This window comes from Rattus rattus, chromosome X (genome assembly GCF_011064425.1).
Source record: "Rattus rattus isolate New Zealand chromosome X, Rrattus_CSIRO_v1, whole genome shotgun sequence".
NCBI lineage: Eukaryota > Metazoa > Chordata > Mammalia > Rodentia > Muridae > Rattus > Rattus rattus.
In genome coordinates, this window is record NC_046172.1 from 92,388,337 (window position 1) to 92,406,757 (window position 18,421).

Consider the following 18,421-nt stretch of genomic DNA (forward strand, 5'->3'; position numbering starts at 1 on the left):
GACAACACCATTCTAGCTGCAGAAGAACAATGTATATGAACTTTCCAATTACCAATAGGATTCATTTCTAGTCTCTATAAAATATTTGATTATAAATTCTGTCCATAGTAATGATTGTTGTAACCCTACAACTGATTCTTTAATCATAAGCTGTCAGGCTTACAAAGTGTAACCAGCACACCTTTCTTGAATTTTTTATAATGTCAGCCTCATTAAATGTTAATGAGAAAACTAATTAGTAAACTGCCAATGCACTTAGTAAGAAACATATTCAAATAATAGAAAAGTGTTTTCAACAGAGGTAATAGATTTTCCTGGTTCTATTATTTTGCTCCCAGATCTAAACCCTTCAAACAGAACTGTGAGTGCTTCTTTTCAAATAACCCAATGGCCACATGGCATTTTGAAAGCTGCCAATTTTACACTAAGAGCTTTGGAAAACAGTTAATAAAAAATAATTCTTTTCTCGGTCCTATTTGTCATCCTTGAGCATTTTAAAAACACTTTGGTTCATTTAAAATAAGAAGAAAACAAAGATAATAAAACCCAGAAATTGTTATTATCCATTGCTACAAAACTTTACTCCTTTACCCTATATAAGGAAGAGAAAAACAAGACCATATACATTAAATTGAAATATCATCAAAGACAAATTAAATGTCAATTTTTAAGTCTCTTTAATTCACTGTTTCAGTTTTTCCTCTGCTATAGATGAAGATATTCTTTTCCAACAGCCTTTATATAGTTATTAACAGCATCATATCTTGAGTCCCATGTTTCCAATTCCAAATAAATGCATCTGGAATATTATTCTGTCCCCAACAACTGCTATGTTTTGCTTTATAATATCATTCCTCTGTTAGAATATCCTTTTCCCTTCTCCCTAGCAAACAGTCTCCCAGATATTGATAGTGCTTATAGACAAACGATTTAATTAAAAAATGATCCAAATTGGATTTTAGCAAAAAGCTTCACAGATGCCACACTGGAATTCTGCCACAAGTATTCCAGCTACTGTTATTTATCACTGATTTTAGGCAAACTTTTTTTCATTTTATAGAACCTCTGCTAAATATAAATTATATCAGATCTAGGTATAGAAATTGGACTGGAGGTTTCCAATATTCATTTATTCATAAATTAAATAAGTCAACAGACTGAATTACTGACTATCCTATCAATAAAATATTTGTTTACTTGTTTGTCAACTACTCTAGAAGACTGCAAATTTTGTAGGAATCATGCCTCTTCTATTAACCAAAATCAGTAACAATGACCAGTTACCACCCCATTTCGCTGTATCAGAGCACAGTAAAATTATCCTAGGAATTATTACATTTGATTCTGTTACTAGATACAATTGGCTTATACGTTCTAAATCCCTTCAGTCTCTGTATAGATCAACTTATCTAAAATATGAACCCCTTCCTTGTTTATCAGAACATCTTACTTTATTCTTCATATTGCTTATCATCTCCACTCATATCACACAGGATTTGACTATTTACTGCTCTCAGTTTGAATGAGACCCCACGAAAAAGAATTTTGTTTTAGGGAATGCTTTATCTTCAGCAATTAAAAACAGTTCTTGGAGGCTGGAGAGATGGCTCAGTGGTTAAGAGCACTGGCTACTCTTGCAGAAGACTTGGGTATGATTCCCAGCACCTACCTGGTGGCTCACAACTGTTTGTAACTATAGTTCCATGGGACCCAATGCCTTCTTCTGGCCTCCATAGGCACAACATACTCTACATGAATACACGCAGTCAAAACATATATACACATACAATTAAAAACAAGCAAACCAATCCTTGATTGTTAGAAGGCATTTAGTAAATACTTGTTCAGCAAATACATCTATCATCACATTTATGATTTTGCATTATCTTTTGTACTTACATAGCAGTATCAAAAAATGCAAACGGCAAATTTCTTAACAAAAAGGCAACACAAAGCCCATGTAACCACCATTATTACAACAATATGATAAATATCAAAATGCATTTATTATTTTCAGCTTACTTTATACCCATAGCCCTTCCTGAACTGTCCATAAGCAGAGTTCATCAGCTGAAGTGTTATTCCTTCTTCAAGAATTATGCTTTAAAAATAATAATAGGGGATCCAAAATTATATATATACTGTGATACTTAGATCTATAAAAGTACTACTTGGGGACTTCTGGGTTTAGAGCAATCATAGCTCAAACAAAACTTGGTCATGATAAATTATTGTAATTCTTTTAAATTATTCTGATTACAAACAACAGAATGCATAATCAGCACCATAATATTCTCTAGTGTTTATCACTATTTTGCTCTTGCAGTGTTATCATTATGTTGGACATATTCAATATTATTCCTTCAAATCAATTTCTATATACAACATGGAAAATAATTATTATTAGGGAAAATGGTTAGGGATTACGGGGAAACTTGGGAAGAGAGGAAGAGAAGAAGAAGACTGAGACTGATTTCTTTGGTCTTTTGAGCCCTAAAATAGCATTTAATACGAAATGTTTGTCACATTTGGGTACTGCCATGTGGGTACTGAGAAATGGCTTCAAAACTCATTTGACCTACACTATAGTCACCTGAGATAGAGAAGACAATGTTATCTTCAATTCACAGATGAGTAAGCTAAGCCTTTATTTGTAAAAAAAAAATTGACAACTTCAAATGTACCAAACACATATTAAAGAATCAAAATAGGTAAAAGAAGAAGCAGGGTTAATGAAAGATGTGCAATTACTGGATGGTGCATTTGCACAATATGAATGCTGGTTTAAAGCTGCATTATTGAAGCAAAAATTCAGAGGTTAAGAGCAGTGGTTGTTCGTGTGTGTGTGTGTGTGTGTGTGTGTGTGTGTGTGTGTGTGTGTGTGTTATCTATATCTATATCCATTCCAAAGGTATATAATATCTTTAATACCTCTTTAAATATGAAAGGCCAGGTTGAAGTTTTGAGAAATGAAGATGATAAGTTCAGTCATTTTGTTTTCCTGATAAAAGGAAGGATTATTGACTGCCTATCTATAAGTCTTATGCTGTGTTAGGTACTTGTTGATTATGTGTCTCACCATTTTCCTTTCCCTTACTGCCCCTAGGGTCCCTTCCTTTGCAGCACAGACTGGAAAGTTTGCTCCTATGCACCTTAGGGCCATGAACCTGCAGCCCTTAAGAATTAAATTAAAGCTTCACTCCTTCTTTAAAAGGGGAACAAGAATACCCTTGGCAGGGAAGAGAGAGGCAAAGATTAAAACAGAGACTGAAGGGACACCCATTCAGAGCCTGCCTCACATGTGGCCCATACATATACAGCCACCCAATTAGACAAGATGGATGAAGCAAAGAAGTGCAGACCAACAGGAGCCAGATGTAGATCGATCCTGAGAGACACAGCCAGAATACAGCAAATACAGAGGCGAATGCCAGCAGCAAACCACTGAACTGAGAACGGGACCCCCGTTGAAGGAATCAGAGAAAGAACTGGAAGAGCTTGAAGGGGCTCGAGACCCCTTATGTACAACAATGCCAATCAACAAGAGCTTCCAGGGACTAAGCCACTACCTAAAGACTATACATGGACTGACCCTGGACTCTGACCTCATAGGCAGCAATGAATATCCTAGTAAGAGCACCAGTGAAGGGGAAGCCCTGGGTCCTGCTAAGACTGAACCCCCAGTGAACTAGACTGTTGGGGAGAGGGCGGCAATGGGGGGGGGGGGGGAGGGGGAACACCAATAAGGAAGGGGAGGGGGGAGGGGGATGTTTGCCCGGAAACCGGGAAAAGGAATAACACTCGAAATGTATATAAGAAATACTCAAGTTAAAAAAAAAAGAATTAAATTAAAGTCATAATTATACAGACTATATGCAAAGGGTTTGGGGAGAGACATGTAGATTTACAGTGCTAAACAGAAAAGCATATTCATTTTAAAAGCTAGAAAACTCATAACACTGATCATTTTATTTCTCAAAGCCTACAAGACTACTTTTTTCTTGTTCCAAGAATTTTTTAAATTTATTTATTTCTATGTGTGTGAGTGTTTTTCCTGCATGTATGTATGTGCACCCTGTGCATGTCTGGTGATGGGGAGGCCAGAAGAGGTTGTTGGATCTTCTGAAACTGAAGTCATAGACAGCTATGAGCTGCCATGTGGTTACTGAAAATTGAGCCTGCTCCTCCAGAGAGTAGTCACTGCTATTATTCTTGGAGCTATTTCCCCAACCCTCAAGAGATCTTTAAAGATACTTTTTACTTGATTTTACAGGAATCAGATGCTCCAAGGATTTGTCCCTCCTACTGTTTTCCATGTGAGATGTGTGTGTGTGTGTGTGTGTGTGTGTGTGTGTGTGTGTGTGTGTGTGTGTGTTTTGAGACAAGGTCTTTCTATGTAGTCCTGGCTGTCCTGGATCTCACTCTATAGATCAGGCTGGTCTCAGAGATCCACCTGCTTCTGCCTCCTGAATGTTGGGATTAAAGGTATGCACCATCACCACCCTGCTGGGACTCTTTTTGTAATAAGTCAATATGATACTCTACTCTGAGCATGAGTTGTATACATATTGTGAGTAGGACTTTCCAGACCTATCATAAAATAGCATGTTTACCCTTTGGGTACCAAACATTTTATCCAATGATTCCTTTGTGAGCATGGAATCCAATAGCATTTTGCTACCACCACGTATGTAATGTGAATATTTTCAGAGTTAGACTTTTGAGTTGGGGGTTTAAACAAAAGAAAAGCTTTGGGTTTCTGTGATCTGGACAATAAAGGGTTATAAATTCTCTTTTGGCATATGTGTTTAGAGGAAATAATTTATAGTGATTCATAAAGTCTATATAAATATAAACTGAAAACTTACTCCAAATATTTGAAAATAAAATGTTTTTTTCAAATGTAACCATGATCTAATTACACAGATGCTTTAATTTCAAAGGGATAGTACCAAAGTAAAAGAGGGGATAAGGAAAGAGAACTAACTACTTATAAGATTTGTTTTAATGTTTATTTTCAAGCTTTGTTCTACCTAACATTTTAAAAAGGTCTGTTGATGGTAATTACAAATCCAGTGTCTAAGAATCTGCTTACCACTATTCAGGTATGAAAAATTCAAGAGTAAAATTCTCTCAACAAACCTAAGACTTCCTGATTGGCAAGTCTCCCTAAGCCTCATTCAGGAGTGTACTTAACAGGAGGTAGTCTATGTAGTGGCTCTCATCTGCCAAGGAGAGAAAATTGCTGATTTGTGCTTAATAAGCCAAATATGCATAAATTATTTTAATTATATAAAACTAGGGGCTAAATTTAGCTGCAATAGTGAAGTCTTTACCTTTATCGACCATGAGAAGGCAAGGGAGAATGTGAGGCAACTAGAAAGATTCAGGTTAAAATAGTCTCTAAATAAAAAAAAACCCAAAGCAACAATAACAACTTTAGGTATAACAAACATTTTTACAAAAATCCCATTGTGTTGTAATCTAGGATAACTATGAAAGACAAAGTTTGATAAATGGTCAGTAATCTACCCAGATGCCTACTAAAAAGGATCTTATAATGTTAGACGAGGGACCTTGTGAGTCCAATGTGAAAATTCTCTTGAGAGAATCATCATTATCAAGAGAAAGATGAGTTCACCAAGCTTAGTGTGGTAGTGAATACCTATTATACCAGCACTTGAGAGGTTGAGGATGGAAAACTGTGAGTTTGAAGCTGGCCTAAGCTATGTAATTGACTTTTCCCCCAAATGGAATCAACTAACTTCATCAAATTCATACTCAAGATATACTATTACAAGGGGTTACTCCCAATCATCACATATCAAAGAAAACAAATCTTAAAGTACAATAATTAACATTTCTCGATGGTCACTATCATTTTTCCATTGTACACAACATAAAAACTCATCTTATAAAAGGGTAGAACCTAACACGACACATCAATATAATGGACAAAGGCAAATTTATGAAGCATATACTGGTGCTCTGATGAAAGCTCATGTAAATGAGGACAGCACAGCTCTCAGCTTCACAAGTTTAACTAAGAAGGCAGCCATAAAAATCAGCATACGCTGTTGTTCTGGACCAAAAGGAACAAAAAACATTTTTTTAAACACATCTCTTTGTTCCTTTTTGAGTTATTTTGTCGAATTTGCATGACTTTGGTGGTAATTTCTGGCATCTTATCATTGTCACAAGTAAAACAATCATGTAGGTACAAATGGACTATAAGTCACTTGTCACAACACACATATGCAAGTGATAGAAATTTACATTCATTTCTTCAGACAAATTTCCTTGTGTAGTAATGGGGAACTAATAAAAGAGGTGGGTGGGATAAAGAGAAAAACCCATTTTTAATTGACCTGTTTAATACTCCAGAGAAGAGGGGTGGGGGAGAGGGACCATCACAGAGGTGAAGGGGGGATCGGTTGAAGAACTCTAGGAGGGGGGGATCAGGAGGGGGGGCAACATTTGGGATGTAAATAAAAAATAATTAATTAAACATGAAATTTCTATTTAAATGAAACTGCCATTTAAATGAAAACGTTCCTTTTAAACAACCTGTAATTTTTAAAGATCAGGAAAAAACATGATAAAATGCTAGGTTTTATTATGGGGGCAATTTTGTCCCATACTGCCTAAAGGCCCTTTTTGGAAGTTGGTTAAGATGAATGTTACTTGTAAAGTTATATATCTTATAGGATGTGAATTTTATCGACATTAGAGGAGGCTTATCTTAGCATAAATAGACCTTTATGAGCATTATCTTCCATTTTATACTCTTATCTCCATAAAGTAGGTACCATGTTTTTTAGCCAAAGAGGGAAATCAATGTCACTCAAGCCAAGAAGCTCCCCCTTCAACCCTTCAGGAGTCATTGGTTCTGATTATATTTTTTCTAGTAAACTAGCTAACCTTCCTAGTCTACTCCCACCCTCCTCCTTTAATTCAGCATTTTAAAGACAGAGAACAAAATTATAACTGTAGCACACAGTGGTGCCTTAAGACTGCATATATGAAAGAATTTGACCAATGTCATCCAACAGGCAAGAGATAGGGATAGAATCAAAATTCAGGTTGTCAGATTTTTTGTTTCTTCCTCTACATCACTCCCTCCCCAAATTAAGTCTGGTCCACTGCTTCAAGACCCTAATACCTAACCAGAATTATCATGAAAACAGTTCTTGTCTCCCCAAGGTCCAAATTTTTGAAAGCCCCTATCCAAGACTAAGGATCTAAAAATAGCCTTCTTTGGAATCTTCAGACATGGCCCCGTTTTGAATTTTTAAGATTAACAACTGTGGGAGAGTGGGTGAGAAGAGTTGAGTTTTCTTCTTGTTTAATTGGTTTGGTTTACACATCTTTGAAAGAAGGGGCAGCGCCAAACTTGCTGGAGAGAAACGCGTGCTTAAAAGAAACAGAGATTCCCAAGGGTTTTAAACATGGATATATATAAAGCCAAAGATGTAAAATTGGGAGGAGGTGAGTAATTCTGAGGGCTCCTCCTCCACTTCCCCAGCATCAAGCAGCCCCACGCCCCGACCCAAATCTCACTTGCAGCCTCTCTCTCTCTCTCTCTCTCAAGGTGTGATTGGAGCACTTCATTCTCCTTAAGACTCCCATGTCCTAGCAATGTCCCACACACACTCGCACTCACTCCCCAGGGTGGCGATTATTTGTATAGGTTTTGGAAAAAGTTAAGTCCACACCCGCGAACCCGCGAACCCGCTCTCCCCGCCGGTCTTAATGGGACTATTCTAGCTAGCACACTGCCCATCAGCGCTCTCCCCCATGGGAAGCGACCCACCAAGTACTGGATTCCCCGCTAGCTTCTCCCATCCCGGTCAGACCCAAAGTGCAACTGGGAGTCCGGTACAAGACAGTCTGGACTCTGTAGTAGCGGCGGAAAGGCGGTGGCGGGAGCAGAATCCCCAGTCAGTCGCCCCGGGTTTAAGATGAGGCGGCGGACAGCGACGAGTAACTGTTTGCCTCGCCACCTTTTCAGTGACAGCGGACCCAGCCCTAAAGCTAGAGTAGCTGGCTGGCCACATCTGCTGGCCACCGCTTACCTGTAAGTCCTCCTCCGCCTTCTTCCCCGTAGCCTCGACGCCTTTGCAGGACAAAGTACTCGTTGGATCTTTCCATCAGCCACAGCTTCAGCGCATTTTTCAACAACACTTCCTCGGGCTTCAGCCACATCTCGAAGAACTTTGTGCCGCCTCAGAAGCGGCGACCTATTTGTCCTCCTTACCTCCCCCCAACCCAGCCTGTCTTTACCCCTCTACTTCTCCTCCTACCAAGTCTTCCGTTGGCGGCGGCGGCGGCGGCGCCTCCGGAGGTTTTCCACACTTCCCCCAACCCTGCCTTCTCTCCCACGTAGGCAGAGAGAGTGCCAACTCCCTCCCACGGAGCTACTGCCAGACTGGGAAATAGTCCTGTTTCACCTCCTCTTGGGAGTTGTAAAGTTTTCTATCCATTTTCCTGCTCCCATTCTAATACAGCTCCAGACTACATCTCCCACAATGCACTGGGTTACTAGTTGGGTGGGTTGGGGGCGTCTTCGAGGCGCTCCCGCCACCAGTTAAGTGAGTTTTGCCCGTGTAAAGTTAAAAAGGTTTTTCTTTTGTCTTTTTTGCTTCAAATAAGCTAACCCCGTGTATGACAGCAGTGCTCCTAGTTGAGAAGACGAGTTTGTTGAAAACAAAGTTTCCGGCATTTTTGAGTAACGGCCCATCCAGGAAGCAGTAGCCTGCAGCAACTTCCATTTACTTTGCACTAACTAGGTACTAGGTGATTTCTCAAGTAATGCTCACAGAAATCTTTCGAAGTGGATCCTCCACTTTGCTCACTAGTAGATGGAAACCGCTAGCACGCGAAGTTACTTAGCCATGGTCTCACAGTTGGTGAAAAGATTCATTATTCAAAAGCCTTACCTAATTAAACTCTGTCCATTCATAATGGAAGCTAAATCTCAGAAAACACTTCTTCACACACACTTTCGACTATACCTTCCCCCACGTTGCCTCTATTTAAGTTACTACTTGTGTAAACGTCTGAAAAATCTCTACTCCAACTTTTTGGGTATTTTCTTTTTTCTTAAGCAGTTTTAAAAAAACATAATTCCTTGCAGGCAGCCTTCCTTTCCTGATACCTTGACAATGCTGCACAACCGCTTATGTGCTAAGATAAAAAGGTCTGCTGTGAGGAATCATTTGTGGGTTGTTGTTGTTGTTGTTGTTGTTGTTGTTGTTGTTAGTATAACTCAATCCTGGGAGGGAAAGAAGAGAATGAGAGTGAAAACTGGCTTACAGAAAGAATTCAGATAAAGGTTCCTGACAAGTTGGCAAGGTATCCAAAATAAAGCTATTGGGCCCTGTGACTAAAAGGATGAAGTAGGACACTCTCAGACTAGGAGTCCCGAGCCAGTGAACTCTGCCTGAAGGGTGTCTCAGGTTAAATATTCCAAGACTTAGGCGGTTTCTGGCTAAGCAGGTATATATCACAAGAAAGTTTTATTTTTGTGGAAAAAAACACCACCACCAACAACAACAACGAAAGGAAATTCCAAGCCAGGGTGTTTCCAAGTGCAAAGTCACACTTCGAAGGTGTGTTAAGGCACATCATTTCTCCTTTTCTTCTCAGTGAAAGGTCAACAAACGCAGCAAGTGTAGATAGCTTCTGTCTTCCTTCATTTGTACAGTCCCAGCCTCCATTGTCTGTCAGTATGCTTATGGTTCTTGTTACGGCAAAGAGCACCAGAATCCGATGGTTCCTTTCTCTCTACTCTGAAGCCATCCAGGGCAACCCAGATGCTTGCTCGTTGTAAACAAACACTTCATTGGTTGTATAAAAAAAAAAGTTTTCAAATTGAATTACATCTATTGTGTAAAATTTTTCTTGATCATAATCTACTTCAAGTCTTTGCAAATAATTGTTTCTCTAAAAACACATTAAAAATACCATGGCATTCAATTCACTGTTTAGTTAGGCATGTTCCTATAGAATATTAAAGAATTACAAACAATCTTAAATATTGCTGCTGATGTTGTCCTGGCACTTAATGTATAACATGTCATACTCATTAATAAGTGTCTTAGTTAGGGTTTTCATTGCTGTGAAAGATACCATGGCCAAGACAACTCTTCTTTAAAAATTTATTTATTTACATTCCAGCCATTGCCCCCCATAGCGATTCCTCCTTCCTCATCCCATTCCTCCTCCCCCTTGCCTCCTAGAGAGTGCTCCTTCCACCAGGTATCCCCACTTCCCTGGGGCCTCAAGTCTGTCAAGGATTAAGTCCATCCTCTCACACTGAGGCCAGATCAGACAGTCCTCTGCTATATATGTGCCAGGGGCCTCAGAGCAGCCTGAGTATGTTGCCAAGGCAACTCAGATAAAGGACTGAAAATTTAATTTAATTGGGGCTGGCTTCCAGGTTCAGAGGTTTAAACCATTATCACCAAGGTGGGAACATGGCAGCATCCAGGCAGGCATGGTACAGGAGGAACTGAGAGTTCTACATCTTCATTTGGAGGCTGCTAGCAGAAAACTAGCTTCTAGGCAGCTAGGATGAGGGTATTAAAGCCCACCCTCACAGTGACACACCTACTTCAACAGGGCCACACCTTCTAATAGTGCCACTCCCTGGGGCAAGCCTATACAAACCATCACATTCCACCCTGGCCCCCATAGGCTTGTTCCAAACATATCAGTATATGGGGCCATACCTAGCTGTAGGGAGGGAGCGGTGAAGTAAAGATGGCGCCCACAGCCAGCCCGGTCGAATGTGAATAACTTACGCCATGTGCAGACTTGTCCCGGCCAGGGCAGCTGTATGATAATGAGATGAATCTGGCGCCTCCTGTGGTGAACAACAGTACTGCATCCACTCTGGCGTGGGGTTTTGCACCTGACGTCAGTCTGGCTGAAATTATGCTAATGAAGTTCATGCGCACCAATCTCTGGAGGACAAGTAGCTGGGATGACAGTGGGGGTGACTCGTGCCCCACCAATCCCTGAAAATTTTCGGCGCGGTAACATTTGAAGCTGTAACACTTGGAGCTGTAACACTTTTGGAGCTGTAACACAGTAAAGGCTTGTTCGCAGAAGAATCCTGTTGCCGCGCGTCGTTTTTGCTGGCGGGACATTGGGCGCGCGACACCTAGCCCTAACATAATGCAAAATACATTTACTCTAACTTCAGAGTGTCCATAGTCTATAGCAGTCTCAAGAATATTAAAAGTCCAAAGTTCAAAGTCTCTTCTAATGTTTATCTGACCATTTAATTGTAATCCCCTATAAAATCAAAATAAAAAAGCAGATCACATACCTCCCACATCACAGGATAAACATTACCATTCCAAAATGTCAGTGGGGGAAATACTGTACTAATGCAAGACCAAAAGTCAGCTGGGCAAACTGCAAATTCTGCATCTCCATGTCTGATGTCAAAGCACTCTTCAAATCGCCAACTCCTTTCATCCATCAGCTATTGACTGAAACAAACTTCTTCCTCCTGGGCTGTTTCCACTCCCTGGTAGCAGCTTTCCTCAGCAGATATCCCATGGCTCTAACATCTTAAATGTCTTGGGGTCTCCAAGGCAACTTCAAGTTTACAGCTTCTTGTTCCAATGTCTGGGATCCGCAAACAACCTTCTGGGCTTCTTGAAAGGGCTTGGGTCACTTCTCCATCTCTGCCCTCTGTAGCACTCTAAGCAGTGCTCTACTCCACTGCTGCTGCTGTTCCTGGTAGCCAACCCATGGTTCTGGCATCTCTAATATGCTGGGGTCTTCCACTGCAACTAGGCTTCACCAATAGTCTTGCATAGGCTCCCTTTATGGTGCCAAGCCTCAACTTCTTTACATGACCTATTCACTCCTAGGCTGTCAACTGCAACCCAGGCTACAATTTCACCAACAGCCTCACACACTACCAAGCTTTAAAACCATTACCATCTGGGCGATTCTTACATATTACGAAGGCCGCAGCAGCACGAGATACAACCTTGGCTCTCTCTGGAACATAACTTCTTTGTGTTCTCAGAAAATACATCCTAGAAGATTTCACCTCAGTGATGCTGGTCACCTCTTAATCACCACGAATTTCTTAGCTATGGCTAACTAGCACCAATTGTCCCAGTGGTCCCTTCTATTCTAGACTCTAAAGCCAGAGCCACATGGCCAAATCTGCCAAGTTCTGCTGCCTTCTGGGGCTGGGACATGCACTCTTGTTCCATTACATTATCACCAGCTTTCTGTTTTCCAACTCCTTTACTGCCTAATCTTAGCTGTCCTAGAACTTGCTCTGTAGATTATTAACTTTGAACATAGTGATCTGCATGGCTCTGTTTCCTGAATGCTGGCATCAAAGGCATGTACCACCATGCCTGGAATTAAGCTTTTCTTCACCTAGAAATTTCTCTCCTGGCCTTGAATTCATAGAACTGTTTTTGTTTCCTCATATTAAAGGTGGGTACCACCATGCCTGGGCCTATGCTTTCATGGTTACTATTCCTCAAGATCCAGATCAAAAGTGTGTGTACTCCATTTCTGGACTGTAATTCATTTCAGACTAAAATTAACCAAGTAATAACACGTAGATATGACTCTCCCTTGTTCAACTGCAAAAGCATAAACAGTAAGCTTAGCTAGACAGGATCTTGCCCTGTAGTCACAACTCCCTTAATCCATTTATCTCCTTGTGTGGGATGATGTCACAGGTGAGGCAGGTACAAGACAGAATGAGGCCTGTCATTGGACGAGAAGGAAGGATGGACGTGAGAAAAGTTTGAGGGAAGGGGAGGAGACTGGAGTGAAAAAGAGGAAGAGACAGGAGGAGAAGGCAGACTAGCTGCTTGACAACATGGCAGCTGACGTTAAGATTCCACGCTGTACCTTTACAGGTTGTTATGAATGTTCTTAAGGGATGGATGTGTACTGGGCTTTGTATGTTTAGGTGGGCAATTATATCTCATCAATTGGATCAAAGGTTATTGTGCTGTGTGTTCTTTCTTGTGCAGATTTAAGTGTAAGAGAGTTACACTTAATGTGGCAGCTGGTCTGGGACGCCACGGAGTTGGGATATGTGCTTTTGGCATGGAAATCTGCCTTGGGAACTGGATAGGTAGAGAGATTGTTGCCAGGCTCAGAGAGAGGCCTTTGGCAGTGTGATATGGGATGGAGCAGAGCAGGTGAGACACTTTGCTGACTGAGATATCTATCAGATATGTTGGGGCACTGCGGTGATGGACCTAGTGGGGGAAAATACTGTTTTATTTTTATAATTTTATAACAACATCCTTGAACACAGGATTTAGCTCCATTCTACTTCTTGGTGCCCCTTTAATACTTGATCCATACATTTTGTATTTTTCATTTCTTGCCTTGCTCCTTTTCATTAAAATGTTCTTCATAAAGTCCACGTCCAGTAAATAGACAGCCTCAAGAGATGATGTTACAAACTATAGTCAAAATTTCTGACCCAAAATTGTTTCTGTCTATAGGAACTGCAGGGACAAAATGGAGAAGAGACTGAGGAAAAGGCAGTCTAGTTATCAGCCCAAATGAGGATCCACCTCATGGGGAGATACCAAGGCCTGACACAATTACTGATGCTATGATGTGCTTATATACAGGAGCCTAGCATGGCTGTCCTCTAAGAGGCCAAACCAATAGCTAACTGACACAGGCACAGATACTTACACTTAACCATTGGACTGAAGTTGGGGACCCCTATGTTTGAATTGGGGGAAGGATGGAAGAAAAACATAAGAGAAAGCTGACCCCATAGGAAGACCAGCAGTCTCAACTAACCTGGACCCCTAGGGAGCTCCTCGGCACTCAGGCACCAACCAGGCAGCATACAGGAGCTGGTCCAAGACCACTAACACATATAATTGGGGGATTGCCTGGTCCTAGCCTCAGTGGGAGAAGATGCACCTAATCCTGGAGAGATTTGGGCCCTGGGGTGGGGGAACTGATGCTGGGAAGCAAACTCTCAGGATGAGAGATGGTGGTAGAGGAATGGGATGAGGAATTGTGGGGAGGGGGACTTTTAGGGAGCAACGGTTGGATTGTAAATAAATAAAAATAAAAAATTAAATGTCACAACTTTAAAATAAATAAATAAACTCTGTACCTCCTGTAAAAAATGTTCTTCATAAGAGTGAACTTTAGTAACCACACAACAGAATTTATAGCAGGCTGTTGTGAGACTTCCTTTGTCAAAACAATTCATCGAAATCTCTTTGCACTAGCCTCAGGCAGACTTGTCAGACAATGGCAAAAAGCAGCCATATTCTTCACTAAAATATCACAAGAACAGTCTCTGAGCTACATAATAAATTCTTCTCCATTGAAACCTCTTGGACCAGGTCTACACAGTTCAACTCATCCTCACCACTAATGTCTTCCATATTCCTACTAGGATGATCCATTAAGCCCTACTTAAAGCATTCCACTGCTTCCCAAATACAAAGTCTCCAAATCCACATTCTTCCAAACAGAAGCATGGTCAGGCCTATCACAGCAAAACCAACTGGCACCAACTTCTGTCTTAGGGTTTTAATGCTGTGAACAGACACCATGACCAAAGCAAGTCTTATAAAGGACAACATTTAATTAGTGCTGGCTTACAGGTTCAGAGGGTCAGTCTTTCATCAAGGTGAGAACAGGGAAGCATCCAGGTAGGCATGCTGCTGGAGGAACTGAGAGTTCTACATCTTGTTCCAAAGGCAAACAGGTAAGACTGGTTTCCAGGCAGCTAGGAGGAGGATCTTAAAGCCCACCCTCACAGTGATACACTCCCTCCAACAAGGCCATGCCTACTCCAACAAGGCCATACCTCCCTAATACTGCCATTCCCTAGGTTTAGTGATATTTCAAACCACTACAATAAGCCTATGCTTTTTCCTATGTTTACAAATGCAGATTCAGACACTGTTACTTTCCTAAGACCTCACATTTTAACAAAATGGCAGAATTGAGATCTGAATGTACATTATGACTACAAATCAAAACTCTTTATTATTTTCTATGTACATGGCACATAGACACAAATGCAATGTGTCCAATGCTAAATTTTCTTCTTCAAGATGACTCCAGACTGACATTCTCTTACTTCAGAGCACTTCTGTTTACCAAGTATTCTTGGGACTTTAGAATAAGCTTGGATTTCTTTCTCTCTTTTCCTGTCTCCCCACTTCTACCAGTTTGTGTCTGTGTATATCTCTCACCACACAATACTTTAAAAAAAATCCTATCTCAGCTTCCAATGGTTTAGGGGAACCCCACTTCATGTTATTTCCGCCCAATTTAATGGCTTCCCCATTCACCCATTTGCTTTCATTCATATCTTCTGAGCTATATACCATCCCACCTAGGAATATGCCATGGGGGTATATTATCCAGAGGCCAGTCCTCTGGATGACTGTCTTCTCTAAACAGTGGCCTCAAATACCTATGGAAAAGTGTATGAGTGAAAAACCACCCTCCCCCAAAACGATTCCAGAGATTGTGCTATGGAAAGGCTTCAGCTGTCATTTAGTTTCTTGGATTATCTAAAGTGATACTAGATAAATTCATGGAATTTGTTCATGTCTATAGTAGGTTTGGGTGCAGTACGATTCAAAACATGCATACTACTGTCAGAGGACTATCATTTAAAGCTTTGTTACTCCAAGTATAAATCTAAGACCATCATCATCTGATCACCTGGGATCGAGACACTCAGACTCTCTCACTCTGCACAAGGCCTGCTCAACTAGAACACACATTTTAACAAGATCCGCAGGTAATTTGTAGGAAGATGAAGTTTTAGATGCCCTGATTTAAAGCAAATTGAATACTTGAAAACCAAAGTAACACAAATTGGTGGCCATTATACAGGTTTCCATAAAGTCCCTCAGAGGCATCATTAATAAAATGTAAGCTCTGCCAACATAGTTATATTGTTCTTTTTTTTTAAAGGATTGTATTAGTACCTGCTCATTAACATTTTCTGGTAATTTCTGGTAATTTTAAGAAACTGTGATATCGGTGGATACTCCTGAGAATACAGAGGAGAATGCCCTTTGCCCACAGTCCAGACCCAGAGAGGCATGGTGCCAGCTGTGCCCACTGGGTCTGAGGACCTACAAGCAAATCAGGGGCGGAACCCTTTGATTCTCCTGCATAGCTGAGAGCAGCACCTGTTCTCAGGGAAAGGCTGAAAGAAAACAGGAAAACAGTTCTACAGGAGTGCTGACCCACAGAGGCCTAAGCAGGGCCAAGTCACTCCCAGAAACAGCAAGACAAGCATACAACAAAGACACATGCTCCACTATGTTCATAGCAGCCTTATTTATAATAGCCATAAACTGGAAGAACCCAGATGCCATTCAACAGAGGAATGGATTTAAAAAATTTGGGTACATCTATGCCATGGGTACTACTCAGCTATCAAAACAATGACTTAATGAAATTCATGAGGCAAATGGAATGAACTAGAAAATATCATCCTGAGTAAGGGTTACTCAATCACAGAAAAACACACTTAGTATGCACTCATTGATAAGTGGATATTATTAAAAAGCTCAAATTACCCAAGATGCAATCACAGACCTGGAAGCTCAAGAAGAACATGATAACCAAAATGCAGATGCTCCTATTCCTTCTTTAAAGGGGGAAAATATTCATAGGAGGGGATACGGAAGGAAAGTTTAGAGCAGACACTTAAGGAATAGCCATTCAGAGCCTGACACAAATGTGGCCCATATATATACAGCCACCAAAACTAGATATGATTGATGAAGCTAAAAAATGCATGTGGAAAGGGACTGGATATAGATCTCTCCTGAGAGACACATCCAGAGCATGTCCAATAGAGGTTAATGCTAGCAGCAAATCACCAAACTGAGAATAGGACCCCATTTGGGGGGAATTAGAGGAAGGATTGAAAGAGTTGGAGCCTACAACCCCATAAGAACAACAATGCCAACCAACCAGAGCTTCCAGGGACTAAACCACTACCGAAAGACTATACATGGACTGACCCAGGGCTCCAACTGCATATGTAGCAGAGAATAGCCTTGTTGGGGCATCAGTGGAAGGGAAAGCCCTTGGTCCTGCCAATGTTGTACCCCCAGTGCAGGGCAATATGGGGGAGGGCAATAAGGGGGATGTATAAGAGGAATACTCGTATAGGTTAGGGGGAAGGGAGGGGATGGGGGCTTATGGACAGGAAACTGGGAAGGGGAATAATCTTTGAAATGTAAGTAAAGAAATATATAATAACAAATTAAAAAAAAAGAAACTGTGATATCAGGTGAAGTTACAGCTAAAAAGGGAATGTGCTATTAACTAGCCATAATCACTTACTATACTTTTCTCTTTAAACATCAACAAGTATAGCATGAATACCTCACTAAACTCATGAAATTGCTTTCATACTAAAAGAAAGTTGAGGACTAGAGAGATTTCTCAGTGGTACGTACTTACTGCATTAAGCAAGAGGACCTGAATAAAAGGTCTAGAGCAACTATTCACACCTATAATCCCAGATCTGGGGTGGAGGAATAAACACACAGGAATGTCTGGGCTGCCACCCTAGCTCTGAATTCAATGAGAGACTTCGTTTCAAGGGAATAAGTAATAGAGCAGGACACCTGATGTCCTCTTCTAGCTTTTGTGCATGCCTTCATGCATATACAACACACAGACAGACAGACAGACAGACAGACAGACACAGACAGACAGACAGACACACAGACAGACAGACAGACAGACACACACACACACACACACACACACACACACACACACACACACAATCCTGAGAAGTTGAGGACTTCCCAAACTTTTCACAGAAGTAGCTTTGTTGGTAGCAGAGATCACTAGCGATCAAAGTGACCACCACAACCCTTAATTTCTTTTATTCTCATGTAATGTTTTCAGTAAATCTTCTGTCAGTTATTGTGCTTAAGGTGTAAAAATTAACTCCAAACAAAAACAACGAGCAAATTAAATGACTAGAAATTTTATGGTCTGGGTTAATAATTCTTTAACAAAATATTTCACAAGTAAACAATCTCTATATACATAGAAGGGAGAAGATATGTTCCTAGCATTTCAGTTGTGTGTCTATATTTTTTATTACATTGTCTGATCAGGTGTGGGGCACATGTAGATTTTTAAAACCCAAATTCCACTAAATGTGAACTCATACACCCCTCTTTCTTAGGTTTACAACTCACTGTACAAATATCATCTACTGTCACTGTTAAAAGAATCAGCCTATGTTGTGACTATCACATGAGAGCATACAAAGTCTGACGCTTAAGCAAAAGTATATCAAATGAGAGTAGCAGGAAGTAATAAAGGTCACAAGTGGGATGGAATCCCTCTCCTTGATATATACCAGGAGCCTTCAAGATTTCTA

General features: G+C 40.6%; 2 protein-coding genes across 2 annotated transcripts in view; both read right to left on the reverse strand.

The window, feature by feature from the left end:
- The window catches only part of Tbc1d8b (TBC1 domain family member 8B), a 77,623-nt gene extending 69,225 nt beyond the window's left edge, over positions 1–8,398 (reverse strand). The window contains exon 1 of the mRNA XM_032889938.1: positions 8,076–8,398. Within this exon, the coding sequence (XP_032745829.1) occupies positions 8,076–8,205 (130 nt within the window). The 5' untranslated portion in view covers positions 8,206–8,398. The remainder of the gene's footprint in view (positions 1–8,075) is intronic.
- LOC116888646 (collagen alpha-5(IV) chain-like) overlaps positions 1–18,421 on the reverse strand; it is a 760,537-nt gene that overhangs the window by 684,718 nt on the left and 57,398 nt on the right. The gene's annotated exons all lie outside the window — the stretch shown is intronic.